At 44.6% G+C, this 27,961-nt stretch overlaps 1 protein-coding gene across 1 annotated transcript; it reads right to left on the reverse strand.

Annotated features, from left to right (window-relative positions):
- LOC116984997 (choline kinase alpha-like) lies at positions 1–27,961 on the reverse strand. Its single transcript, XM_033039356.1, has 11 exons — positions 27,908–27,961; positions 16,083–16,286; positions 8,110–8,223; positions 6,062–6,195; positions 4,543–4,647; positions 4,296–4,362; positions 2,769–2,788; positions 2,548–2,716; positions 2,172–2,278; positions 1,231–1,312; positions 1–247 (listed from the first exon to the last, which is right to left on the reverse strand). The coding sequence occupies exons 1-11, from the start codon at positions 27,959–27,961 to the stop codon at positions 191–193; spliced, it is 1,113 nt and encodes a 370-aa protein (XP_032895247.1). The 3' UTR covers positions 1–190.

Genomic DNA, 27,961 nt, shown 5'->3' on the forward strand with positions numbered 1-27,961 from the left:
AAGAAGTCCATGATCACCATTTTTAGTCTGTGATTCGAGTTCATCGACCTACATTTGTGTGATTTCAAAGTGCAGTCACTGATCAGGTTTAAAATGGTCCTGGACTAATTTGAAGCAAAATGCAATTTTTAAAAATAATTAATAACAGAAACGTGCTAAATTCCAAGCAGTGCTAGCACTGTACAGCAAGTCAACCAAGTATTCTCTTCTGATCAAAGTAGGCTTCCAGTCTATACAGGGCATAATCCTGAAACAAAAGAGACATCACCTTAGTTCTTCAGAGAGCACAAAGCAGAATCATCTCCAATTTATAAAGTGGGAAGCAAGTGAGTGGGTGAGCCAGTCAAGGGAGGATGCTGTGGTGGAGGGGAGGGACAGTGCAAGGCAGGAGGGCAGGCAAGGATGGGAAAACAAGGTGCAGGAGCAGGCTAAATTGGTCAATTGTTCATCCTCCACGATTCAGTACTATCATGGCTGACAAACTCTTGGCATCAACATCAATTTTCCCCCATTCCACCTCATCTTCAGTGCAAATGTCGGAATATATTTTAGGTGACATAGACATCGTCTCCGTCCTATGAGAGAAGGAAATCTATCTTCTGTCCAAAATGAGCGGCCGTTATTCAAAATATGCTCATGTTACAGATACCCCCACAAGGGAAGATAGCCTCTTTCAACATTTGTCAACTATTTCATCGGGGGATATTCTGAATTAACTTTCTCTGTACCATCTCCACACCCCATACCTCTCACATAAGGGACCAGGATCCCACCAACCTTCCCAACTGCTTGCATATTAACTTTTTCACGTATTCCACTCCCCAAACCATTTACAACAGTTTTCACGTTGTTATATTGTGTTTTTTCCAAACTTTCATCCAAAATAGATAACCCCATTTCCCCACAGCAGTCTTCATCTCCCACTTCATCTCCCACTCACTACATCCTTTGTGAGCTGTGCACTCTTCAACTTGCTAACCCACTTTGTCTCATCAGCAAATGCCCGTCATTTCATCCCGATCAAAACTGTAGATTATATATAGTTGCACTAGCTACCGATTGCCAATCCAGAAAAGAACCATTTAATCATGTCGGTTAGCCATTTCACATCCTTGCCAATGTATAACCCATTCCTTTCCTCTCTTAACTTATGCACAAGAATGGGAAGACAAAAAAGATGAGGTAGTGTGTAATGAGAGGCAGAAAGACACACAGACACACATAACTCACCATGTAACCGAACTCAATTGTGGAAAGCTTTGCTTGTATAATAGCCCAGAGTGCCCACAGGTAGTGAGAGGCTAGGGCATACCTTAAGAAAGTAATACATAGCATCAGTTAGTTAATACAGAAAAAAAAACCTTCATTGGCCCAACACCATCACTTCCCACAATTTCATTCTAATCTGGCGTTATTACTGACAAACAACTAATCAATCCTGTCTGAAGAAGGGTCTCGACCCAAAACATTGCCTATTTCCTTCACTCCATAGATGCTGCCTCACTCGCTGAGTTTCTCCGGCAATATTGTCTACAATCCATCCCAAAAATCATGCACAGGTCACTGTAAAACAGCACTAGAGGAGTTTTACTACGAGTAATACACAGCTTTTGGTCAGTGTTCTCCAGTCTCCTTAAACGGGTTGGAGAGGTACTTTGGAGCTGAAAGTGGTTGGGAGGGAGGGGAAGCAGTGAGGCAGTGAGACTGTAAACGTAAAGGTGAGAGTGTGGCAAGAGGTTGGAGCTGCACTGTAAGTATTCATGGGAGGCAAAAATCACCGAGGCAGATAAGAAATGTATTCCAGGAAAGGCCTCACTCTATTTTGTTCAACATGAAATACAAAACAGAGGCTATAACTCTTACTACCCAAGATGTGCTTTAGCATTTTCTGTATTAAAAGGTCAGTGCCCTCTGGGACTTTCAATCTTGCTACCATGGCTCATGACTCCATTAAGCATGAACATCTACCTCATAAGAAGAGTAAGAGGTCTTCAGGTTTCACATGGAGAGTAGATTAAACAGTATCAGCCAAATCCACCAATCTTTAGATTCTAGCAGTTACTTGTGCAGAAAAGCACAGTTTAGCTGCCAGCCTCACCATCCTTATATCCCCACTGTTATAAAACCTCTCACTAACTTAACCCCCTGATTATTCCATACAAGTGCCCAACCTGTTGATCTCAATGATCATCTCTTCTTCAATTTTCAACTGATCATCATGCACCGAGTCCCCTTTATTCCCCGAATATTCAGAAAGGTAATGTCTGATGAAGTGAAGCTGAGGAGAAATAAGAGTTTAAAGTTATTTAAGTGAAGTAGACAAATCACATTTGCTGTTAATGGAAGTTGACCCTGAATGTTTTGAGACATGAAGAATTCCTGATGGCAAGATTCTCAGAATCAAGAAACAGCTTCTGAAAGTGTTTCTTTAGAGGCCTAACATTGACTTTTGTGTGACCAATGCCAGATGTTGTGGTAAGAGGAAGAATTTCCCTTCCTTTTTCACCTTGTGTAGATACCCAAAGACCAGCTTGCTGTTGTCAATACCTGCTGCTGTCGGTTGGGATAATTCTCCATATTAGCTTTGAAGAAAGGCCACTGATCATAAGTGTAGTCATACATCCATTCACAGAAGTGATTTCCAATGTCAAAGCCCCTGCGAACAAAGACAAGGCAGAAGGTACACGTTAAGCAGCAGTCCTCCCTTTCCCCCGCGCTCGCCCTCCAACAGGAACCCAGATTCCCATTGCAACCCATAGCCCCATCACTCCTCCCCAACCAGGGAAAGCTGATAGTTAAGCCCCCAAAGAGTGATTGCCATTGAGGGCAGTGGTCAGATCCAACCTAGTTGCATGACCAAAATGATAAATAGCCTGTCCAGAACAAGATTATGTCACCTGCAAATATGGCTTGGCTCTAGCTAATATCGCCAAAACCAGAATGTACTGGTGGTTTCCAGTTCGTACTTATCTGTGGTTTTTGGGGAGGGGGTGGAGGAAATTGGGGAAGGAGGGAGGAGTGTTTCTTGGTCACTTGTCTGAAGTATCCAGCCTGACACCTATCCATATTCTCCAGGGCTGCTGCCTGACTCGCTGAGTTACTCCAGCCCTTTGTGTAAATCTTTGGTACCCCTTTCCATAGGGACCACTCCCTTAATTCCTTGGTTCACTCATCCCTTCCAACCCAACCCAAACCACCTCTTTCCAGGTATTTTTCCTTGGAACCGCAGGAGGTGCAACCAGGAATCCATCCAGGTTAGTCAGGGTATTGAGTATAGAAGTTGGAACATTATGTTACCTTTGGGTTCAGTTTTGGTCACCCTACTACAGGAAGGACGTCATAGCTGGAAAGAGTGAGGAGCAGATTTATGAGAAGGTTACCAGGACTGGGGGCCCGAGCTGAAGGTCGAGCAGGCTAAGACTTTATTCCATGGAGGGCTGGAGACTAAAGGGTGATCTTTTAAAAATATAATACCATGAGGGGAATAAATAGGGTGAATGCACAGTCTTTTACCTGGCAGAGGGGAAATCAAGACCAGAGAATATAGATTCAAGGTGAGAGAGGAAAGATTTAATAGTAACCCGAGGATCAGCTTTTTCCACACATCTGTGGGTGGGTATCTGGAACGAACTGCCAGGGGAGGTAGTTGAGACCAGTATTAGTACAATATTTAAAAGACATTTGAACGGGTACATGGATAGGAAAGGTTGAGGGATATAGGCCAAACACAGACAGGTGGGATGAACATCTTGGTTGGTTTGGCTGAAGGGCCTAGTTCTGTGCTGTATAACTATGACAAATGGAAGGAGGAATTGAGAGGGCTATCAAGCAGCCTCAGATCTGCGCTTCGATTCTTTGTCTGGATTCTTCCAAATTCAAACAGCTCAAAATTTCATGTTAGCCTTAGGGTGTGTCCAGAAGCCTCACCACACTTTTAAAAGCAACCCACTTTCAGGACATCCCTTTACCTGCAAACATCCTACTCCAAGTTCCTGTCTAATACCATCAAGGTTGGCACTGTCCCAATTCAAAATGTTAACTTCTGGACCTCCCCTGACTAACTATTATAAAGCCAACAGAACCATGGTCGTTGGTCCCAAAAGACCTGTCATTTGCCTTGCATTACTACAGAACAGTAATGTGTTCAGACACACTACTAAGGGAACAATATAGCTCTGAACAATAATTGACCAGAACTAATTGCAAAACATTTGGTTGATACTGCAGCCTGTCACAGCTCAGCTGCTCATTCTGTCAATTAAAAGCCCCCCCGATAGAATACTTATTTATTCTACACCTTTACCTTCCTGTACATCATTATGACAAAAAACCACAGGTGACCATGTGGCTTCAAGAAGCGACCTGAAAGAGGGGGATAAAAAAAAATCACTAAATTAGCATATGACATTGATTTCTGAGAGTGAGAAAGAACAGGAAAAGATGAAAAAGTATTAACCTCAAGTTTCTGCCAATGACCAACATCCTCCGATTATTGTCTGGTCAAATAATAAGGCAATGATTAAAGTAAAGTTAAATTCTTACTTTAAACTCGCCAACTCTCCTGGCAGGTTGAAAGTCTTTAGTTTATTAAACTTTTTCACATGTGCCTCTCTGAAGAATGTCAATCCCATTATCTGCTTGAGATACCTTAACAAGAGGAGAGAGATGGTCTTTAATAAAACTACTTAAATGATGAACACAAGACCACTGGCTCGCCCCCGATTAAGCCTGCATCAGACAATCTTTTGAAGCAAAAATAAAGATGGACATTTATCCCTTCAAACCTCCGCCATTCAAAATGATCATTCGAAAGGCTCACCCTTCATTTCATTACCTTATTTTCTATTCACCATGCAGGACCCGGTGCAAGGACTAGGCCTCTCCCTCCCCCGGCTCCAGGCCGCTCGGCCCGTTCACCCCACAGCCCCCGCCTCAAATACAACTTCATGACCAACATGGGGGGGGGGGCAGAAAAAAGGGAAGAGGGAGGAGCCAGAGGGCTGAGGGAGAGCTGAGAAGGGGAGGAGACAGTAAGGGCTACCAGAAATTGGAGAACCTCCCACATTGCAACACATCACACGTGCTCCGGTTAAACTCGATCTGATATTTCCCCATCCATTTCTGCAGTTGGTCTATATCCCGCTGTATCTTCCGACAGCATTCCATTCCTCACCACCTGCATCTCCATATCACAAACAGCAAGGGTCTCAGCATAGATCCCTGCAGAACTCCATTGGTCACAGAGCTAGAGCCAGAATATCTACCATCCATCACAACCCTCCTATCAATACACCAGCTCTGAATGTATATGACCAAGTCATCATGAAACCCCTACATCTTAACTGCTGGATCAGCCTACCCGGAGGGGCCTTATCAAATCCTAACTAAAATCCACTGCTAACAATCTCCTTCATCACTTTCAATCTCCTTCATCACCTCCTCAATAAAACACTCTATCAAGTTAATAAGACATGACCTGCCACATACAAGCATCTTTCAATCAATGCTCCAATTTGGGTTCTGTAAAGGATAAGGAATTTACACATTTCCAGGTCTAGATCCGGTCATATAAAATGCACAGCAAACGAGTTCTACTATTTTTCCTTGCATTGCGCTTAACAATTTATCAAATCCATTTGGCTTCACGGCAACAGTAGTTGGGGTACTTACATTGGCAGTTCAATCTTTCTGGTTTCAGATCGGCTCATTTTTATTTGAACAAAAGGTTTGGAGGGTATGTTTATTTGAACAAAAGGTTTGGATGGTGATAGTGGTAAGGGACCAGCTCATACCCATGTTTAGTAGCAACAAGACAAAGCAAGACTATTCAAAGACAACATTTGTAGGAGTATATTTACAAATAGAACCCTGGTCTAATCCACCCAGATTAGTTGGAAAAGGACAATCCAAGGTTTAGAAGCACAACAGAATTGTGAAGAGGTAAATTAGAAAAGAGGCAGCTAAGAGAATACCCATTTTGTAATTGCTGTTGCATTGGTCACTATACTCTTTCCCTGTTATTCACTCCACTCAAACTGATGCAGATTCTGGTCAGTCATACCTGTCCATAGTCTCAAACAGCCACTTTGGTTCTTTGTTGAAGGGCATGACCATTCCGTGGAATCGAGACATTTTTACTGCTATCTCTGCTGAAATATCTGGAAGTCCCAACTCTTCAGTCAGCAGTCGACGGCTCTAGTCAGACAGATTGAGGATGCCACATTAAATATATGCAACTTTCCAGCCCATCCGTCATAATAAGTGCACAACCTCACTAATATAGGCATCACTCAACTACAAGAAAAAACTTGAGAAATGGGGGGCTAAAAGGTGCAGGAAAATTTTGGTTTCACATGTTCCTAGTTTGGCACCAACTACCATCAGCAGTAGCCAAATGAATTCTGAAGTGTGTAGACACATCCTATCTGCTCAAGTTCAAACAATTGCCTCAAAACTCATTGGCCGGCAGTTCATTCTACATCAAGACAATCATCCCAACCATATTGCTAAAGCAACAGAGGAGTTTTTCAAAGCTAAAAAATGGTCAATTTTTGAGTGGCCATCAATCACCAGATCTGAACCTAATTGAGCATGCCTTTTATATGCTGAAGAGAAAACTGAAGGGGACTATCCCCCAAAACAAGCATAAGCTAAAGATGGCTGCAATACTGGCCTGGCAGAGCATCACCAGTGAAGACACCCAGCAACTTGTGATGTCCATGCATCGCAGGCTTCAAGCAGTCATTGCATGCAAAGGATATGCAATAAAATACTAAACATCGCTACTTTCATTTACATGACACCTGTGTCCCAAACATTATGGTGCCCTGCAATGGGGGAGGGGGGACTATGTATAAACACTGCTGTAATTTATACGTGGTGAAACCAAAATGGATAAAAATGGCCTTTGTTAAAATCTGGCAATGTGCACTTTAACCACTTGATTTTTTTCTAGTACAAATCTCAAATTGTGGAGTTCAGAGGCAAATAAATAAATGATGAGTCTTTGTCCCAAATATTATGGAGGGCACTGTGACTGAAACAGGTGAAGGATCAGGAATTATTCAGTACCATCCCATCTAAAATATCTATAATAGAATAAAGGTCTGCTGCTCAGCCTTTTGGGCATTATGCTATATTCAGCACACTCCTAAATGCTATAGAATGCTGTGTAACCCAGTTGTACAAGGACATCACTAAAGTGACAATCTTATAGCAACGACACTTTAAAACAGCAGCTATATACTATATACTCCAAGCATTCAGATGAGCAAATTTAAGGTGGTTTTGATCTGGTACATGTCAGACAGTATCTCTGGAGAACGTGCAACATTGACGTTTTATGTCTGAAGAAGGGTCTCGACCCAAACCGTCACCTATCCATGTTCTCCAGCAATGCTGTCTGACCGGCTGAGTTACTCTAGCATGTCGTGTCCTTTTAAGGATAAAGGTTCTGTCTGCATAAAGAATCTGAAGAACTTCCAATCAATGGAGTAAGAACATTAAAATTAATTGGTTTTGCTTCCATTCATAGTGTTGTAAACATTTACATTAAATTGGGAAGAATATGAACAAATATGTCTTTTTGCAAGAATGCACAATGAGATGATACAGGAATGGCACTTGTCCACATGCTAAAGAATATTTTAGACATTGCTTCACTATTGCTTAAATATACCATGGAGTTCTTTATCACATCTGGTGTATAAATGCTGCACAGATCTAATCTCCCACCAGCTGCACAACATAGAGGTTAGCAAAGGAAACAAACCAGGTCCACCCATACTGAAGCATGGTCTGGACTGACAATAACAAGATCTTAAAATAATTGTGTGAAGGAGATGAGAAATAAGAGGACATGCTACAAAGAGAATGCACAAGTTAATTTCATTTTTGGCCACTTACTATGCCAGCAGGTTCAATACCACCTCCAACTGCCAATTCTAGTCAACAAGCCCAATGCAGTAAACCATTTGCAACCAGTTCAGCAAGGCCTCTGATGAGTAGGGTATCCCCATAGAGGATGAATGACTGTACATGGATGCTGCAAATGGTGCAGGAACAATTTTCAAATTTTAAAAGTAACACAGGAGAGAAATAACTTCATACTGGAATGTATTGCTCCAAACGTCCCCGCGGAAACACTCCATATAATCTTGGTCCCAAGGCACGTTCTGCCAATACAGCAAACATCACGCTCTCCAGTACCAGAGAATCCACACCCTGCGAGGGACAACAAAAATGCCTACTGTCAAAACAGCAAAATTCACATCCATTAGGATGACCACTACTTTCTGGAAATGGCTTTTGAAAACAGGCAGTTTACATTAGATAATAGATTAGCAACTTAAACAGCATCAGGTTAGAAATTATTCAGCATAGAAATAGGTCCTTTGGATGTACATGCCATCAAGTGCTTACCTATACATTAATCCCATTTACTTGGTCTAAGGTTTATGCACTGATTCTAGTGCTCGCCTAGAAACAAATATGGATATACCTGCCTCCACAACCTTCTCAAATAATAAATTCCAGATTGCATTCATGCTCTTGGGATGATGGGGAGTGGGGGGGGGGGGAGACATTTTTCTCAGATCCTCCTTATCCAAAAGTTATGTCATCTGGTATTAGATACCTCTGATGTCGGTTGAAATTTCTAATGTTTTAACGACTTGGGACCTTCGTAATTTTGTATACCTCCCTCAAGCCTGCGCCCCCCCCCCCCCCTCCCCCAACCCCTTCAGCTTCTTCTACATAGAAAACAAACCTAGTATTTCCAGTTTCTCCTTGCTCCTGCATTGTAGTGACTAAAACTGTGCCATATTCCAGATGTGGCCTAATTCATGGGAACCTAATCTATGCAACCTCACTGGCTAATCCAGTCATGTATCCATATGGCATCTTCTACCATATTATGAATCCAGGCTGCCACCTTCAGGAATCAGATTTAGTTTAGAGATACAGCTTGGAAATAGGCCCTTCAGCTCACCGAGTCCACATCGACCAGAGATCACCCTAGTTCTATCCTAAACTAGGGTGATCTCCGACTAGTTCTATCCTAAACATTTACAGAAGCCAATTAACCTACAAACCTGCACGTCTCTGGAATGAGAGAAGAAACCAGAGCACCTGGCGAAAACCCACATGGTCACAGGGAGAACAAACAAACTCCATACAGAGAGCACCCAAAGTCAGGATTGAACCCAAGTCTGTGACACAGAAAGGCAGCAACTTTCTGCACCACCATGCTGCCCTTATACACCAAGGACCCTCTGTTCCTCAGAACTGTCCATCAGTCAAGATGTTTGCCCGACCCTTTAGTCCCCCCAAACGACACCACACTGCAAGATTAAATTCCATCTGCCATTACTCTACCTTTGACTTAAACCAGCATCTGCAGTTCTTTCCTACACATTACCAGCTGACCAATATCATCCTAAAGCCCACAATTACAATCCTCACCAACACCTGAGTCATGTCAAATCAATTTTCACGATTCTACTTTCATAATAATTGAAATGATATAGACAATAAATAAAGGTCCCAATACTAGGGCCTGTGGTACATTACTTCCCACAGGCTTCCATTTCACCCTCTATCATCAAGCTGGCTTTGGATCCAATTTGCCAACTTCCCCTGAATCCCATGTGCTGCAAACATTGGATGAGTTTCCTACATGGACCTTTGTCAAAGACCTAACTGAAGTATATAAACTGCACTGCTCTCATCAATACATTGTTGCCTCTTCAAACAAAAGAAAACAAGTGGTTAAACGGGATGTTGCACTAAAATGACACTGCATTCCTGCCTTTCCAAATACAGTAATTACAATGTTTTTCAGTCATTTCATTCGGACTCAATAAATAGTCCATGAATTATTTGGTTTATCCCTATTCCTTTGCTTGAATAAGGGCACCACATCAACTTTCTTCTAATCATGTTATTTCACCCATGGGCAGCAAAATTAAACACATCAGGGTCCCAGCCATCTCCTCCCTTTCATAGTAACTTTGCCCATTTTAAGCTTGCAAAAGGCATGCAAATAGCATCTTCATGCATAAAATGCTCCAGAATTCCAATATTATCCTCCCAAAATCTCTCCAAATACAATATCCTTCTCTTTAGGGAATAGAAATAAATATTATTTTAAAACTACACTTTCATCATCTGTGAGCACATATTGCATTTTTGGATCCAAATGGCACTTACTTGTTACCCCCAACCCTTCATACATCTCAAATGCTTTTGGATTTTCCTTTTTGATTTGCACCAGTGGTACTTTTGTAACTCACATTTCACTGCACCAATTGGTGCATGTGACAATAAATGTCCTTTGCCCCTTGTCTATAGATTTCTTCATTTGAACAATATGTAGCTCAAGATGGGCAATAAAAGTGTTTTACTTCACCATCCTAGTGTACATTCCCAGGACATGTATAACATCTCTAATGGGCACTGCTCTTGCCAAGATCCCTAACTAGATACAAAGTAAAACTCTCCAGACATCAAACATGGCCAGGATGTCATAGGTTAGATACAAATCTAAATATATTCCCTTTCTGCACATTTTGCTTAATGTATGTGGCTACATGAATGGCCAAATTTAAAAATGGGAAATGTACATCAGAAAATGACCCAAGTTTAATTTGGAAACTAGAGATATCATTAGCTAGTAAACAAAACTCCAATCATATTCTTATCACAGTAGTGAGCAATTAATGCAGGATGCCTGCATTGATAAAGCAGGATCAGTTAGCTGCAGGACCATTAGAACATGCATCAAGAGGAGCCATTATTTTTAGTTGGGGACTGGGTAACATGGGATATGGCTTGAAAGTAAAATGAGGGAAGTAGGACCAGGTGTGTATTGGGCCTCTGGTGTGATAAACATATCCACAGGCTTTTCACACTAGAGAAGCAAGAAAGAGATGGGAGTTTTAGGCCAGGAATATAGGCAGAGCAAAGAATTGTCCATCTTAGAACTAAAAGTAGAATAAAATATACATGACTAAAAGGTATTAAGTGGGTCCATTGTTTGGTGCTATTCACAAGAGTGTTTTCACATGACTTGAAATCACAAGCACACAAAATTATGTTGCAATTCCCAAACTCTAATATTGCTTAATGAGAAACCAAGTAGTAAAATGAAAGCTGATAACTCAGGACCATAAAAATACTTCAGCATACTGTGGCTTGCAAAGTTTTCATACCCCTTGAACTTGTCCACATTTTGTCACGTTACAACCACAAACGTAAATGTATTTTAATGGGATTTTATGTGATAGACCAACACAAAGTGGTGCATAATTGTGAAGTGGAAGGAAAATGATACATGGTTTTCAAATTTTTTTACAAATAAAAAACTGAAAAGTGTGGCGTGCAAAAGTATTCAGCCCCCCTGAGTCAATACTTTGTAGAACCACCTTTCACTGCAATTACAGCTGCAAGTCTTTTGGGGTATGTCTCTATCAGCTTTGCACATCTAGAGACTGAAATTTTTGCCCATTCTTCTTTGCAAAATAGCTCAAGCTCAGTCAGATTGGATGGAGAGCGTCTGTGAACAACAATTTTCAAGTCTTGCCAGAGATTCTCAATTGGATTTAGGTCTGGACTTTGACTGGGCCATTCTAACACATGAATATGCTTTGATCTAAACCATTCCATTGTAGCTCTGGCTGTATGTTTAGGGTCGTTGTCCTGCTGGTAGGTGAACCTCCGCCCCAGTCTCAAGTCTTTTGCAGACTCTAACAGGTTTTCTTCCAAGATTGCCCTGTATTTGGCTCCATCCATCTTCCCATCAACTCTATAATAATAATAATAATAAATTTTATTTAATGGGCGCCTTTCAGACATCTCAAGGACACCTTACATAGATAATCGGAATAAAAACATATAATCGGAATAAAATAAGTAATAAAGACATCACAGAGACACAAATTAAAAACATAGTTCAATCCAAAAACAGAAAATCAAAAACACAATGTGAAGAGAGAGCAGCGGCAGCCAAAGCGCGCCAGCGTCCACTCTCTCTTCACGGCAGCCATCTAGGACCCAGACTTACAGGATTACAATTAGACAAAAAAATCATCCCCCCACAGTGGAGAGCACTGTGGGGGAAGGCACAATGTCCTGTCCCCACCCCAAGTTCACCCCAAAGTCAGGCCTAGTGAGGCCACCGCAATTGCCTCTGCGGAGGCCCGATGTCCCTGGCCGTTCTCACCGGGTGGTCTTGCCCCGGCGTCGGGAGAGTCCTCTCGGCGGCTGGGCCACCTGGAACGGCCGCTTCCTGGTTGGAGACCGCGGCTGCCGAAGCCGACAAGGCCGCGCCGGTTTGAAGCTCCCAGGCTCCCGATGATGAAGTTGGCGCCGCCTCTCCGCACTGCCGCCTCTCCGCACTGCCGCCTCTCCGCTCTGCCGCCTCTCCGCTCTGCCGCCTCTCCGCACGCCGCCTCCGCAGACCCGCAGCCCGGAGATGTTGCTCTCGGCGGTCCAGCTCACCAGAGCTCCAGCGCGTCGCTCCAGCGCGGCGACCCAGGCAAGGCATCGCCTGCTCCACTCTGCTCCGCGATAGCGCTCCAGCGCTGTGCCGCCACCGAGGCCGAGGTGCTGGGCGGTCCCTGCCAGGAAACGGCACTCCAAGCCCTCTGGTAGGCCACGAGGACGGGTCGACGGGCAGCCAGGAGAAAAGGCTGCCACACCGACCAGGTAGGGACCTAGAAATAAAGTTTACACCTACCCCCACATTAAAAAGTCCATATCCCCTACAAACAAAAAACAGGACTCACTAAAAACTATTTAAAAAAACGAATTAAAACGGACGGCTGCTGGCTAGCAGCCGTTCACCAAGATGGCTCCTCCTCCCTGACCAGCTTCCCTGTCCCTGCTGAAGAAAAAGATCTCCACAGCATGATGCTGCCACCACCATGTTTCATAGTGGGGATGGTGTGTTCAGGGTGATGTGCAGTGTTAGTTTTCCACCACACATAGCGTTTTGCATTTAGGCCAAAAACTTCAATTTTGGTCTCATCTGACCAGAGCACCTTCCTCCACATGTTTGCTGTGTCCCCCACATGGCTTGTGGCAAACTGCAAACGGGACTTCTTATGGCTTTTTTTCAACAATGGCTTTCTTCTTGCCACTCTTCCATAAAGGCCCGATTTGTGGAGTGCACGACTAATAGTTGTCCTGTGGACAGATTCTCCCACCTGAGCTGTGGATCTCTGCAGCTCCTCCAGAGTTACCATGGGCCTCTTGGCTGCTTCTCTGATCAATGCTCTCCTTGCCCGGCCTGTCAGTTTAGGTGGACGGCCATGTCTTGATAGGTTTGCAGTTGTGCCATACTTTTTCCATTTGCGGATGATGGATTGAACAGTGCTCCGTGAGATGTTCAAAGCTTGGGATATTTTTTATAACCTAACCCTGCTTTAAACTTCTCCACAACTTTATCCCTGACCTGTCTGGTGTGTTCCTTGGGGTTCATGATGCTGTTTGTTCACTAATGTTCTCTAACAAACGTCTGAGGCCTTCACAGTACAGCTGTATTTATACTGAGATTAGATTACACACAAGTGGACTCTATTTACTAATTAGGTGACTTCTGAAGGCAATTGGTTGCACTGGATTTTATTTAGGGGTATCAGAGTAAAGGGGGCTGAATACTTTTGCACGCCACACTTTTCAGTTTTTTATTTGTAAAAAAATTTGAAAACCATGTATCATTTTCCTTCCACGTCACAATTATGCGCCACTTTGTGTTGGTCTATCACATAAATTCCCAATAAAATACATTTACGTTTGTGGTTGCAACGTGACAAAATGTGGAAAAGTTCAAGGGATATGAATACTTTTGCAAGCCACTGTATGTCATAGCAACATGGAAACAGAAACATGGTTTTCGATTTAACAGCACAAATCCCAATTTAAGAAGTTACCTCCTTTTTTGGTGTAACACCTTGAAACAGGCGTCTTCTGGATGTAGCACTAGAAGGTCACACACTTGATAGATCAAATGACCTCATTTTGTGCAATCTCCAATTCCTAGATGAACAAAGCTGTGCTGTAGTGTGCAATTCAGTGTGGAAAGATATGCCTTCATCCAAATTCAGTACTCTCCTTGTTCCTAACCAGGGAGAATTTTATTGCAGCTAGGTACTATCAATTAAAATCCTGCCGCAAGTACATAGACTGTGGGCACTTCACAATCCAGATACAAACTGGGACAGCAATAAGAAAACAAGGCTAAACAAATGTGTAGGAAGGAACTGCAGATGCTGGTTTAAACCGAAGATAGACACAAAATGCAGGAGGGACAGGCAGCATCTCTGGAGAGAAGGAATGGGTGGCGTTTCGGATCGAGGACGTTTTCTGAAGAAGGGTCTCGACCTGAAATGTCACCAATTCCTTCTCTCCATAGATGTTGCCTGTTCCTGCTGAGCTACTCCAGCTTTTTGTGTCTATCTGATGCTAAACAAATGTTCACTTCTGTGGTGTGAACAAGCTTAACATACATCAAATCCCTGAGTCTTATCCCAGTTAAAAGAAATTCTTCTGCCCTCTAGTGAGTGAAAAATAATTTTCAGTATTCAGCTATGCAGTTCGAGTGAACATTTTGCAGACACTTGACAAGTCGATTAAAGTGCTACAAGTGTAAGCACGTTAAAAAGTGGAGAAAGTTGGCAGAGCAAAAATGAAGATAAAGGAATCGATAATTCTTTAAAGGGGTCCCAATTTGATATGGGAAACAATTTTCAAATAGTCCAAGAGTTTAAATGGTTTTGCCACTTACCTGCAGATGGCGCCATAAACTCGCAGCAGTACCTGGCGAGGTTCATCGCCCACACTCAGCACATGATCTGGCAGTGTGCAGAGATACAAGAGGTTACTGAGGCCTCCACTAGAAACAAAAGGGTGCAGACAAGAAAACTATTAACTATTTGCCAACCAAATTCAGGATTTTGTTCCAGTGTAGCGTTTGTTCGTAATAGGAAAGGTGGACAAGTGTCAACATTGCAAGGGTTAATCATTTCGATGTTCTAAAAATAATCTGAAACCAAGGGTCCAGATTATGCCATGGCCTCGAATAATAAGTAGCGCATGACAAGAGATACCCAGCTGAGATTCATCTCTAATAGCAGTCATAATCACAATTTGAAGAGATAGTCCACAGCCAAATCCAGCCATCCAGCTGCAAGATGGACAACAATTCTAGGCCAGGTTAATTTTCCCTGGTATGAATTGTACTATTATTTGAGCTTCTTCATAAACTACCCAAAATTATGGCTGGGTTCAGTATGCACCAAGGATGCACACTTGCAACTGCCATGCAGAGATGAAGGCCATAGTAAATTGAATTGACATCAATGCCAAGCATATAAAAAGGAACAAGCCTCTGGTAGAGCAATTGTCAAGGAGGGAGTAAGGAACACCGACTCCAATAGAACCATCCTGATGAAATGCTTAGAACATGGTCCCATCCACACCCTTTGTATCTGAGACAGAACTCGATCTCCAAACCAAACTTTGCAGCTATTAAAGTATGTCGCAAATATATCCACATCAAAGCATGTTCCCATGACCAATATGCTCACCTTATCAACCTGGCCTATTAACAAAGGCACCAGCAGAAACTTTGCGGCAAGCAAAACAATGTTGAAGATCTCAAGGATTTTCTTAAACAATACCTCTTTACACAACTGCCACTATCCATAGGATCTGAATCACCCTAATGTGTAGTTGAGTATTCTGCACCAAAGATTCTCTCCTAGAAACACCAGAACTGATTTGATAAGAGTGACCAGGAAATCAGGGTTCTCTTGGTACTAGAAGGGGACCACCATCCTTGCAGGGAGGTTTGCTAGTGCTTGTTACGAGTGATGAAACCAGTGGGATGAATCCAAACAGTGCAACATGACTCATTTGTAGAAAATGGAACAGGCAAGTGCAGCAAGGACAGTAAGCAGAGACAGGAAGGGAACCTTGAGAGAGCCGGTAGGTTGAGCTTTATTTACTTTAATGCAAGGAGCATTAGAGTTAATGTAAGGAGCATTTCAAGAGAGAATGGGGGTCGACAAGGATCCTTTTACTTTGACGAGGCACTCTACGGCGGCGTATAAAAGCCGGATCCGGACCAAAAAGTGCGGTCTGAACCCAAACGCCCGCAGAGTCCTCAGCAGATACTCAAGATCCACCCTGTAGAAAGCTTTCTCCTGGTCGAGGGAGAGAAAGGCAGTTGGTACACCAGTCTCCTGAGCCAGGTAGACCAGGCCCCGGCCCAGATGGATATTGTCCTGGATGGACCGGCCCGAGAGTGTGTTACCTCTTTAATAATTGACAACAGCATCTTTCCCACCACCGAAGTCAGGCTAACTGGTCTGTAATTCCCCGTTTTCTCTCTCGCTCCTTTCTTGAAAAGTGGGATAACATTAGCTGTGTCAGAACTGAACGAGGAGGAGGACACAAATGCAGGCTCAGACACAGGGCAGATCAGTCTTCGGCGTTTAATCGGTCCAAGTCAGTACACAGGTAGGCAAAACAGAGGCAACAGTACCATATAGGAGCAGGCAAGAACCAGTGGTCGAAAATACAGGCAAAGGTCGAGATCACAAGGTCACAAGATTTCGAGAGCAGGAACGAGGTGATACCAAGTAGCATACACCACGAACTGGCAATGGGAACTAAAACACAAAAGGCTTAAATACAGACTAGCAGGGGATAACGAGACACAGGTGAAACACATCAGGGCGTGGCCAACAGACTAGCAGGGGATAACGAGACACAGGTGAAACACATCAGGGCGTGGCCAACAATCACATGAGGGTAAACGACCTGACAGGAAATGGAATCTGAAACAAGAGGAGATGTGAGACACCAAAATAAAACAAGAATGCAAACTCTAATACTAAAAACCAATAAGAAACAGAAACTAGATCAAACGCGAGACCTGACAGTACCCCCCCCTCCACGGCCGGCTCCTGACGGCCCAGGATCTTCAGGATGTTGGCGCCGATAGTCCCTGATAAGTTCCGGGTCGCATATGTTGCGAGCTGGCACCCAAGACCGCTCCTCAGGTCCATACCCCTCCCAATCCACAAGATACTGACAACCACGACCACGCCGGCGCATCCCCAGCAACCGGCTGACCGTAAACACTGGACCCCCATCAAGGAACCGGGGGGGCGGAGGGGGTGTGGAGGCAGGGACCAGAGGACTCTCCTTAAATGGCTTCAGACGGGAGACATGGAAAGTAGGGTGGACCCTCATGGCACGGGGGAGTTTGAGACGAACCGCCACAGGATTGATGACCTTCGATATGGGGAAAGGACCAACAAAACGAGGAGCCAGCTTCCGGGATTCCACCCTCAGCGGTAAGTCTCGAGTGGAGAGCCACACCCTTTGACCAGGCGAGTATACTGGAGCCGGCGTTCTTCCACGGTCAGCCATCCTCTTGTAACGCGCAGAACTGCGCAACAGCATCTGACGAGCCCCATTCCAAACCTTGCGACAGCGACGGACGAGAGCCTGAGCGGAGGGCACACTGGACTCCTTCTCCACAGCAGGGAACAATGGCGGTTGATAACCATAGGCACACTGGAATGGAGAGAGACCAGAGGATGAGCAAGGAAGTGTGTTGTGTGCATACTCCACCCAAATAAGGTGTTTGCTCCAAGTTGAAGGGTTCTGTGCCACCAAGCACCGCAGTCCTGTCTCCAATTCCTGGTTAAGGCGTTCAGTCTGTCCATTGGATTCCGGGTGATAACCAGATGTAAGGCTGACCGTGGCGTCCAACAGAGAACAAAACTCCTTCCAAAACCTGGACACGAACTGAGGCCCCCGGTCAGACACAATGTCTCTGGGAAATCCATGAATGCGAAAAACATGAGACAGCATGACCTCTGCCGTCTTCTTGGCGGAGGGAAGCTTGTGCAACGCAATGAAATGGACCATCTTAGAAAATCTGTCCACTACAGTCATGACTGAGGTGTTACCTTCAGAAAAGGGCAAGCCCGTGACAAAGTCCATGGAGATGTCTGACCAGGGGCGTGAGGGGACAGGCAGCGGATTCAGGAGGCCAAAGGCGGCCCGACGGGAGGTCTTGTTCTGAGCACAAATACTGCAGGCGGCGACGTACTCCTTAATCCCCCTCTCCATGGAAGGCCACCAAAACCGCTGTTTGGCCACAAACAGGGTTCGGCGGACACCGGGATGACAGGAGATCCGAGACGTATGAGCCCAGTGAATCACCTGTGAACGAAGAGACTCGGGAACAAACAGACGATTAGAAGGACACCCTAGCGGAGACTGAACACCACCAGTTGCCTCGGAAACTCTCTTCTCAATCTCCCAAGTAACCGCCCCAACAAAACAGGAAGCAGGCAGAATGGGAGTTGAAACCTTAGGGGATGGGTCAGGATCAAACTGTCTGGAGAGAGCATCAGGTTTGCCATTCTTGGCACCAGGGCGGTAAGACAGTACAAAATCAAATCGATTAAAGAAGAGAGCCCACCTTGCTTGGCGCGAGTTGAGGCGTTTGGCTGACTTGATGTATTCCAGGTTTTTGTGGTCTGTCCAAACTAGAAACGGCTGCTTGGTACCCTCCAACCAATGTCTCCATTCCTCCAAGGCTGTTTTAACCGCTAACAGTTCACGGTTACCCACATCGTAATTTCTCTCAGCAGGAGAAAGCTTCTTTGAGAGGAAAGCGCAGGGGAAATCATAGACTCGACGTCGGAAGGCAGGGTTAGAGGAGCCAATTGATATTTGATAGCTTCAGACAATCCATTGCGAAAAGCATCCAACAAAGCAGCCTCATTCCATCCACCCTTAGCAGCAACAGTTCGAAAGTCAATAGCAAAATCCATAACAGAGCGATTACCTTGTTTCATGGAGACCAGGTTCTGTGAAGCCTCTCGGCCAGGATTGGAGTGATCAAACGTGCGGGACAGAGCTTCCATGAACAGGACCGATGTCTGGCAAACAGGAGAATTCCGAGACCACTCCGCCGTGGCCCAAGCCTCCGCCCTACCCGACAGGTGCGTGATGATAAAGGCTACCCTTGAGCGTTCTGATGAAAAGGAAGCCGCTTGAAGTTCGAAATGCAGTCCACACTGAATCAAAAAAGGTCTACATTTCTCCGATTCCCCCGAAAAGTGTTCCGGTCTTGCCAGGTGGACGAATGGAGATGCTGCAGCAGCCGCGGCCATCGGAGCTCCTGGAGACACAGACAAGGAAACAGACTCGGCAGGCACGGGAGCCGCAGCAGGAAACAAAGAATTCAGCCGAGTAACCAGGTCTTCAAACCGAGAACTTAAAGTGTTCACCTGTGAACCGATGTCTGCCTGGAACCCCTGCTGACGCTCGCCGAGATCCCGGAACCCGGCGACGATCGAGGAGAGTTGACCCTCGTAATGCGAGATGCGCTCCTCTTGCTTCTGGAGCGCTGCACGAAAAGGATCAGAGCCCGCTGAGTCCATTGTTGGCCAGTTCGTAATGTCAGAACTGAACGAGGAGGAGGACACAAATGCAGGCTCAGACACAGGGCAGATCAGTCTTCGGCGTTTAATCGGTCCAAGTCAGTACACAGGTAGGCAAAACAGAGGCAACAGTACCATATAGGAGCAGGCAAGAACCAGTGGTCGAAAATACAGGCAAAGGTCGAGATCACAAGGTCACAAGATTTCGAGAGCTGGAACGAGGTGATACCAAGTAGCATACACAACGAACTGGCAATGGGAACTAAAACACAAAATGCTTAAATACAGACTAGCAGGGGATAACGAGACACAGGTGAAACACATCAGGGCGTGGCCAACAATCACATGAGGGTAAACGACCTGACAGGAAATGGGACCTGAAACAAGAGGAGATGTGAGACACCAAAATAAAACAAGAATGCAAACTCTAATACTAAAAAACAATAAGAAAAAGAAACTAGATCAAACGCGAGACCTGACAAGCTGTCCTCCAGTCCACGGGAACTGATCCTGAATCTAATGATCATTGGAAAATGTTCACCAATGTGTCCACTATTTCTAGAGCCACCTCCGTGAGGACCCTGGGATGTAGACCATCAGGCCCCGGGGATTTATAATCCTTCAGTTCCATTAGCCTACCCAATACTATTTCCCGCCTAATAAAAATTTCTTTCAGTTCCTCTACACCCTTAGATCCTCTTTCTTCCAGTACTTCTTGAAGATTATTTGTGTCTTCCTTAGTGAAGACAGATCTGAAGTTCCTGTTCAATTCTTCTGCCATTTCCTTGTTCCCTATAATAATTTCACCCGTGTCTGCCTTCAAGGGACCCACATTTGACTTTGCTATTCTTTTTCCCTTAACTTATCTAAATAAACTTTTACTGTCCTTCTTTATATTCCTGGCCAGCTTCCCCTCGTACTTCATCTTTTCAGCCCTTATTGCCCAATTTGGTTCCTTCTGTTGTTCTATGAAAGTTTCCCAATCCTCCGGCTTCCGGCTACTCTTTGCTGTGTTATACATCTTTTCTTTAAGTTTTATTCTATCCCTAACTTCTCTTGTCAGCCACAGTTGCCTCCCACTCCCCTTAGAATCTTTCTTCCTTTTTGGAATGAAATGATCCTGCTTCTTCCGGATTATGCGCAGAAATTCCTGCCATTGCTGTTCCACCGTCATTCCTGCTAGGATCCCTTTCCAGTCTACCTTGGCCAGCTCCCCTCTCATGCCTTCATAGTCCCCTTTGTTCAACCACATCACTGACATTTCTGATATAACCTTCTCCTTCTCAAATTGCAGATTAAAACTAATCATATTATGATCACTACCTCCAAGCGGCTTTACCTTTAGTTCTCTTATCAAATCTGGTTCATTGGACAACACTAAATCCAGAATTGCCTTTTCTCTGGTCGGCTCCATTACAAGCTGCTCTAAGAATCCATCTCAGAGGCACTACAAACTCTCTTTCTTGGGGTCCTGAACCAACCTGATTTTCCCAGTCTACCTGCATATTGAAATCCCCCATCACCACAGTGTCATTCCCTTTGTTACATGCCAGTTTTAACTCCTGCTGCAACTTACACCCTATATCCGGGCTACTATTTGGGGGTCTGTAGATAACACCAATTAGTGTCTTCTTGCCTTTGCAATTCCTCAACTCAATCCACAGCGACTCTACCTCGTCAGTCCCTATGTCTTCCCTCGCAAGGGTTGAATTCCATCCTTCACCAGCAGAGCTACTCCCCCCTCTTCTGCCCACCTGCCTGTCCTTTCTATAGGATGTATAACCCTGAATGTTAAGTTCCCAGGCCCGATCCTCCTGCAGTCACGTCTCAGTAATCCCCACTATGTCATATCTACCAACCTCTAACTGAGCCTCAAGCTCATCTACTTTACTTCTTATACTTTGCGCATTCATATACAATATTTTAAATTCCTTACGCATCTGGCATTTCACATCGATCCCTATTTTACTTCGGAGTCACTGCTAAATTAGCTGTTCCAACCGCAAAACTAATATTGGAGAAATTGGGGTTTCTCATTCATCCAGTTGAATTTAAGTTGATACCAACTGGAGTTATAGATTGCGATTTACCTTTAACTCTATTAATTGTCTGTGACTCTGCCCTGGGGCAAGAGATTAGAATTAATGAAAGCTTGTAACAATCTGGTTGTTTATTCATCAAGTGGCCAGTGTAATTGGCAATTTAGGGGCTGTTGTTTCAGCTGCGCGATTGGGGCCTTTGCATCATCAGAACTTACATCGTGCAAAGGAGCAAGCTCTCAAGTACCATGTAGGTCATTGTTAACAGATCTATGCTATTACCAGCTGAAGCTATAAAGTCACAATGATGATCAAACAGTATTCAGCATTGCTCCAGTACTCTTGGTCATTAAACCTTCAGTTATTACAAACTGATGCTAGCGCTCAAAGATGGGAAATTACTATCCCATCTCTAGTCACAGAGGCGGATGGGATGTGCATGAGTTACCAATCCCTCAGTTATATGGTAACAACTACCTAAAGTCACTAGGTGCGTTCTATGGGTTAAAGGCTTATTGTGCGAATATGCATATCTGCATGCTCAACTACAAGTTGACACACTACGGTGGTGGCATATATTAATCACATGGGTGCAATCAAGTCAATACCCTATGATAAGTTTACCTAACCTTATTTGGCGCTGGTGTATCATCACGTCATTCCTCTAGGGGCGCTGCACTGGCAGCAGCCTCTACCTACAGCCTGTCTGTCATTTCTATCTTTTTTTTATTTTCAGTTAGTCCAAAGTCTGTTTTGGGGGGGAAACTTTAACTTTTCTATGTGGGGGAGGGGGGCAGGGTAAGGGGGAAACCGTTTCCCAGTCTCTTCCTGGCAGTCGCGTCCTCGCCACCCACCTCGCGGCCTACCAGCTGGATCGGAGCGGCCTTTCCTGCCAGGGACCGGGAACCAGACCAGGGCTGCTACAGCGGCGGCGCAGCGCTGGAGTCACCGCGGAGCGGGCGATGCATACCTGGGTCGCCGTTTGGAGCTCCGGAGTGTTGGCACGCTGCTCCAACATCGTGGAGCTCTGGTGCGGAGAGCTTCAACGCGGGCGGCACTGAACAACATCGTGGAGTCCTGGGGCGCCTTGCAGAGGGTCTACAGCAGCGGGTCTCCACCCGGCGCGGCCTGCAGACTTTGGAAGCCGCCGACTCCGGTAGGAGGGGGCCGACTCTGGCATCCACGCCGCTGAGGACGTCCCGCAGCCCCGACGTCGGACTTGTATCACCCCGGTGAGCGGTCCTGGACATCGGGCCGCCCGTAGCTGCAACTGCGGAGGGCTTGGGGAGGCCCTGACCACGGGGAACAGTGGAGGAAGAGACTGACTTTGGTGCCTTCCCACACAGTGGGAAACTTTGATTCTGCTGTGTGGGGATGTTTTATGTTAAATTCTATAGTGTGTTGTGTCCTTTATTTTTATTTTTATTGTATGGCTGTATGGGAATTTCATTTCACTGTGCCAACTGGCACATGTGACAATTAAATCTATCTTGTATCTTGTACGTAAATCAATGACAACACAGAATGGATGTTGGATCACAAAGTATTTAATGACATTGTGGCTCGATGGAACACCAAATATCAATTTGTTTGCATCTAGTCTCAATCACCAGTTACAAAAATATCTGGCATGGCGGGCATTCTCAGGGGCAGTGGCGATGGATGCATTCTCTTACACCAGCAAGACTCCGCCTCAGGCTTTTGATAGTGCCTGACTGGCCTACACAGCCATGGGTCCACTCATACTGGGAATGATAACAGGGCCTTTTATGGCTGTTCCCAAACGCAGAAATCTGCTGGCTCACCCCGTGACTGGGGAGAACCATCCTCTGCATGAGCGAATCAAATTGTTGATTTACAGGCTATGAGAAGACCCTTCCTGGGGTACGGACTGTCAGGTTGTACGGTGGATGTAATCACTGCAGCCTGAAGAGACAGTACCAAGAAACAGCACACCTCCTATATCAAGGAATGGGAAGTATTCCGTTTACAGTCCAATATATCGTATGACACGGTACGTATAACAGATGTCTTGGAATTCCTCTCAAAGCTATATTTCACAAGAGATGGAGTTATAGTGCTATAAATTGTGCCAGAAGTGCCTGGTCGTCATACTTCCTGCTGGGGTCGGGACACCACGCTGTCGGGTCTCGACCTCTGATATCCAGATTCATGAAGGATATCTTCAACTCAAATTCCCCAGGCCCAGGTACTCGAAGATATGGGATGTTTATGTCCTGCTGACGCTGCGTCGCCGGTGGGCTCCAGCTACATCCCTGTCCTCGGTCAAAATCACTTACAAAGTGGTTATCCTCAAGGCACTGGGTTCAGCGCAACGGGTCCAGTCATTGCATAAGCTACGACTCCGCCAAACATTCCCACACTGGCCAACATGTCCTAGCTACACTAGTTCCACCTGCCTGGGTTTGTCACAGATGCCCCCCAAACCTGTCCTTTCCATGTAATTCTCAACCTTTTTCTGAAACGTTGCGATAGTACCTGCCTAAACGATCTTGTCTTGCAGCTCCTTCCATACACCCACCACCATTTGTGTGAAAAAGTTACCTATCAGATTCCTATTAAATATTTTCCCATTCACCTTAAACCTATGTCCTCTGGTCCTCAATTCCCATACTTTGGGAAGGAGGCTTGGTGCACCTACCTGATCTATTCCTCTCATGATTTTATACACCTCTATAAGATCACCCCTCATCCTACTGCACTCCAAGGAATAGAATCCCAGCCTACTCAACTTCTCCCTATAGCTCATACCCTCGAGTCCTGGCAACATCCTCATGAATCGTCTCTGTACCCTTTTCAGTTTGACAGCATCTTTCCTGTAACATGGTGCACACAACTGAACGCAATACGATAATATGCAATACTCACCAACATCTTACATAACAGCAACATGGCCTCCCAACATCTATACTCAACACTCTGACTGATGGAGGCCAAAGTGCCAAAAACCTTTTTAACTGCCCTAGTTGTGACTCCACATTCAAGGAACCATGTACCTGCACTCGTAGATCCATTTTCTGTATAACACTCCCCATAGTCCTACCATTCACTGTGTAGGTCCCAACCTTTTGGACGTCCCAAAATGTAACACTTCACATTTCTCTGTATTAAATTCCATCAACCATTCCTCAACCCACCTGGCCATCTGATAAAGATCCTGCTGCAATTTTTCACAATTATCTTCACGATCTGCAATACCACCCACTTTTGCATCATCTGCAATCTTGCTAATTTTGCCATGTATGTTCTCATCCAAATCATTGATATAGATGACAAACAGAAATAGCCCCAGCACTGAGCCCTAAGGCACACCACTAAGGCTTCCAGCCTGAGAAGCAACCTTCCACCATCACCCTCTGCTTCCTTCCATTAAGCCATTTTCTATCCATTCAGCTATCTACCATGTGAAATCTACCTTGCCAAGGTCCATAGAAACAACATCTACAGTTCTGTTCATCAATCTTTTTGGTCACATTTTCAAAAAACAATCAGATTTATGAGACCTGACCTCCCATGTACAAAAGCATGTTCCCTATCCCAAATCAGCTCTTGTCTTTCTCAATGAATGTTTTTCATATCTCTCACAATACACTCTAGTAACTATACAACTACAAATGTTAAGCTCACTGGCCTATAGTTCCCAGCATTATCCCTGCCGCTCTTCTTAAATAGTGACACAACATTTACCTCCCTTCATTCATCCAGCACCTCTCCTGTATTCAATGACAATTCATAAATTTCAACCACGACTCCCACAATTTCCTGAGGAGAGGAGAAATATTCATTGTCCTGTACCTCTCCCCGAGATCACCTGCAATCTTTTCTAATTTCCAGACAGTTTAGTCTAATATTCCTCCATCTCTCTTCAGTGGACACTTCCCTAATTCTAAACATCCATCTAGTAAATCAACGCTGCACAGGCACAGACTCCAAGGCAAATATTTCCTGCCTTAGGTACGGAGATCAAAACATCCCCCTAAACTCCAAATATCCTCTCACTGAAACACTGTGGAATATCAGTAAAACATCTTTGTTTTTGTCTCCAACCCCTTCACAAGAACAGACATGGTGTTATTTGACCATAATTGCTTGTTCTAGCTGCAGATTAACTTTCTGCATCTGGCGAACCAACAGCCTGGACCCCTCCACACACCAACATTTACTGGCTTCTCCCAGCATGAAATTGTCTGTTTTGCTATTTGCATCAAAAAGCACAACCTCCCATTATCCTACAGGGTGCTCCAAGTTTAATATTTACACAACCATTGTAACCTAGTTCAGCAGACTTGGCTGTGGCCACAACAATCACTGTGGGTACAGGTCTGCTGGTTACATGGAGAAGATTGATGACATAAGTTGCATCCAATACAAAGAAACAACATGTATCAAAGATGACAGTCACAGTCTGGGGGGGGGGGGGGGGGGGGGTGGGGGGGGGGGGGGGGGTTGATATAACTGAGGAGAAAGAGAACAGTTCAATATTGTTTCAGGGGAAACTGTCTGATCATATTCGCTGTTGATACGTTGATCAAATGAACATCTTTAATCCAAATATAGATTGGATTGGACATTGGACTCTGCTGCAAAACCCTTGTTTAAGAAACTATTGAAAGTCAGTTTGAAGAGAGGGTGGCGGTGGAGGTGTATTATTCTAACTGGAGGTCTGTGACCAGTGGTGTTCTGCAGGGATCAGTACGGACATCTGTTGTTTGTGAATTACATAAACAATGTAGGTTGGTCGATTATTACGTTTGCAGACGAGATGAAAATTCATGGAGTTGTGGATATTGAGGAAGATTGTATCGCATGCAGCAGGATAGAGATCAGTTGGAAATATGAGTGGAGAAATGGTAGATGAAGAGTTCTCTTCCCCACTCCATCTGACTGAAGAACGGATCAGACCCATAACGTCATTGGTACATCCCCTCCACAGATGCTGCCTGACCTGCTGAATTACTCCAACACTTAGTTTATTGTTCAGGATTCCATCATCTGCACTCTCTTTTATCTTACAGTTGCTAAATAATTGATGTTGAAATATCGTTGGCTCAAGCAGCAAAGTACTGGACAGTGAAGTCAAAAGCAATGCTGATGGTGAAGAATGTGCTGGAACAGAATTGTGTTTACCACTGGCAAGGTGGGGAAGGCAGAGCACTAACTGAGACAGTGGTGTTGTGTTGGAAGTTGACGGACAGCCTGGGTCAGAAAACTGCATTAAATCGATCAGGGACGTACTAATGAAGGATGGCCCTTGAAACAAGTGAAGGAGGGTCAAGGAACCGATTGAGAGACAGAGAGAACAAAGGGGAGGATGAAACCTTCAAAGAATTGTGTGTCTGAATCAGGCCACATTTGTCACTGAATTCTGGACAATCTGTGTAATGGACCCGGTCAAGCAGTGGCTTAATGTGGGGACATGGCACAGAACTGGGGTTGAGGTCAGAATAGGTCGGCCATGATCATATGGAATTGCTGTGATTTAGATGAAGGGAAATCTCCTTGTGTGGAGTGTTGGGGTTTGTTAAAGATACAGTAATGTATTTATTTCGCTCAGGCAGGTGTTGGAGGTAACTCTAAATATGAAAACGCAGACACAGAGTTCCTCGTGTTCCACACACAGATGCAAAGCACATGTGTATACTTATACCCGAACCTGTCTGCAATTCAGCAATTCTTTATCTAACAGATCATTCTACAGCCTCTTGCCTTGTCCATATATGGTAATATTCAAGATCGGTAATTTCTCCCGATAGAGCAAAGATTTTGTCCATATATGGTTTTGCTCGAAGCTATTCTTTATCTCTGCAGATTCAAACGGTCTTGATTATTGACCTTGTTTATTCATCGTCTGTACATTACAATCTTGTTGAATATTCAGTGGGTAAGGTCCCAGTGTTCTGTACATTTTGCTGACTGTTTAGATTATAGGGCAAAGCGTCCAGTGTTTGTGCACTTTAATCTTGTTGAATATGGAGAGAAAAGGGCAAAGCATCCATTTTGTACACTTCTAAACAAAAAGCAATTTTGTAACCTTACTTAACTTCTTCAGGTTCTTCAGAATGTTTTACCTCAGAGGACTGTGGGGCTCAGAATACACAGACTGTCAATATTATATCGTGGGAGTGTCTCAGTAAATGAAGCTGTCGGAATGTTGTAAAAACCCAACTCTTCAGTGAAGTTCCTTTGGATGGAACTTGCTGGTCATCGCTGCTCTGACCACTGTGTGACTCTAAACTTACACCAAAATGCTTGTCCCTTTATGAAGTCCTCAGAGGTTACCAAGAAAGACACCGGAATATCTAAAAACTTTGCTGCACCTGCACATCTCCCTACACAGATATTGGCAGTCAACTCCATCTTCATCATCCATGTTCATACCCTAAGGAACTCCAGCAGTGATGTCCTGGGGCTGGGATGTTGAACCACAGCCAT

This window comes from Amblyraja radiata, chromosome 21 (assembly GCF_010909765.2).
Source record: "Amblyraja radiata isolate CabotCenter1 chromosome 21, sAmbRad1.1.pri, whole genome shotgun sequence".
NCBI classification, from domain to species: domain Eukaryota; kingdom Metazoa; phylum Chordata; class Chondrichthyes; order Rajiformes; family Rajidae; genus Amblyraja; species Amblyraja radiata.

Excerpts from the sequence above, each read along its gene's own strand:
- LOC116984997 (XM_033039356.1), bottom strand. The coding sequence starts at position 27,961 with ATGGCTGTGGTTCAACATCCCAGCCCCAGGACATCACTGCTGGAGTTC. Across the intron at positions 8,224-16,082 it reads CCGTAGAGTGCCTCGTCAAA|GGTGTGGATTCTCTGGTACT; the intron begins GTAAAAGGATCC and ends TGTCCCTCGCAG. Across the intron at positions 2,717-2,768 it reads CTTTCCCTGGTTGGGGAGGA|CGCGGGGGAAAGGGAGGACT; the intron begins GTGATGGGGCTA and ends TTGGAGGGCGAG.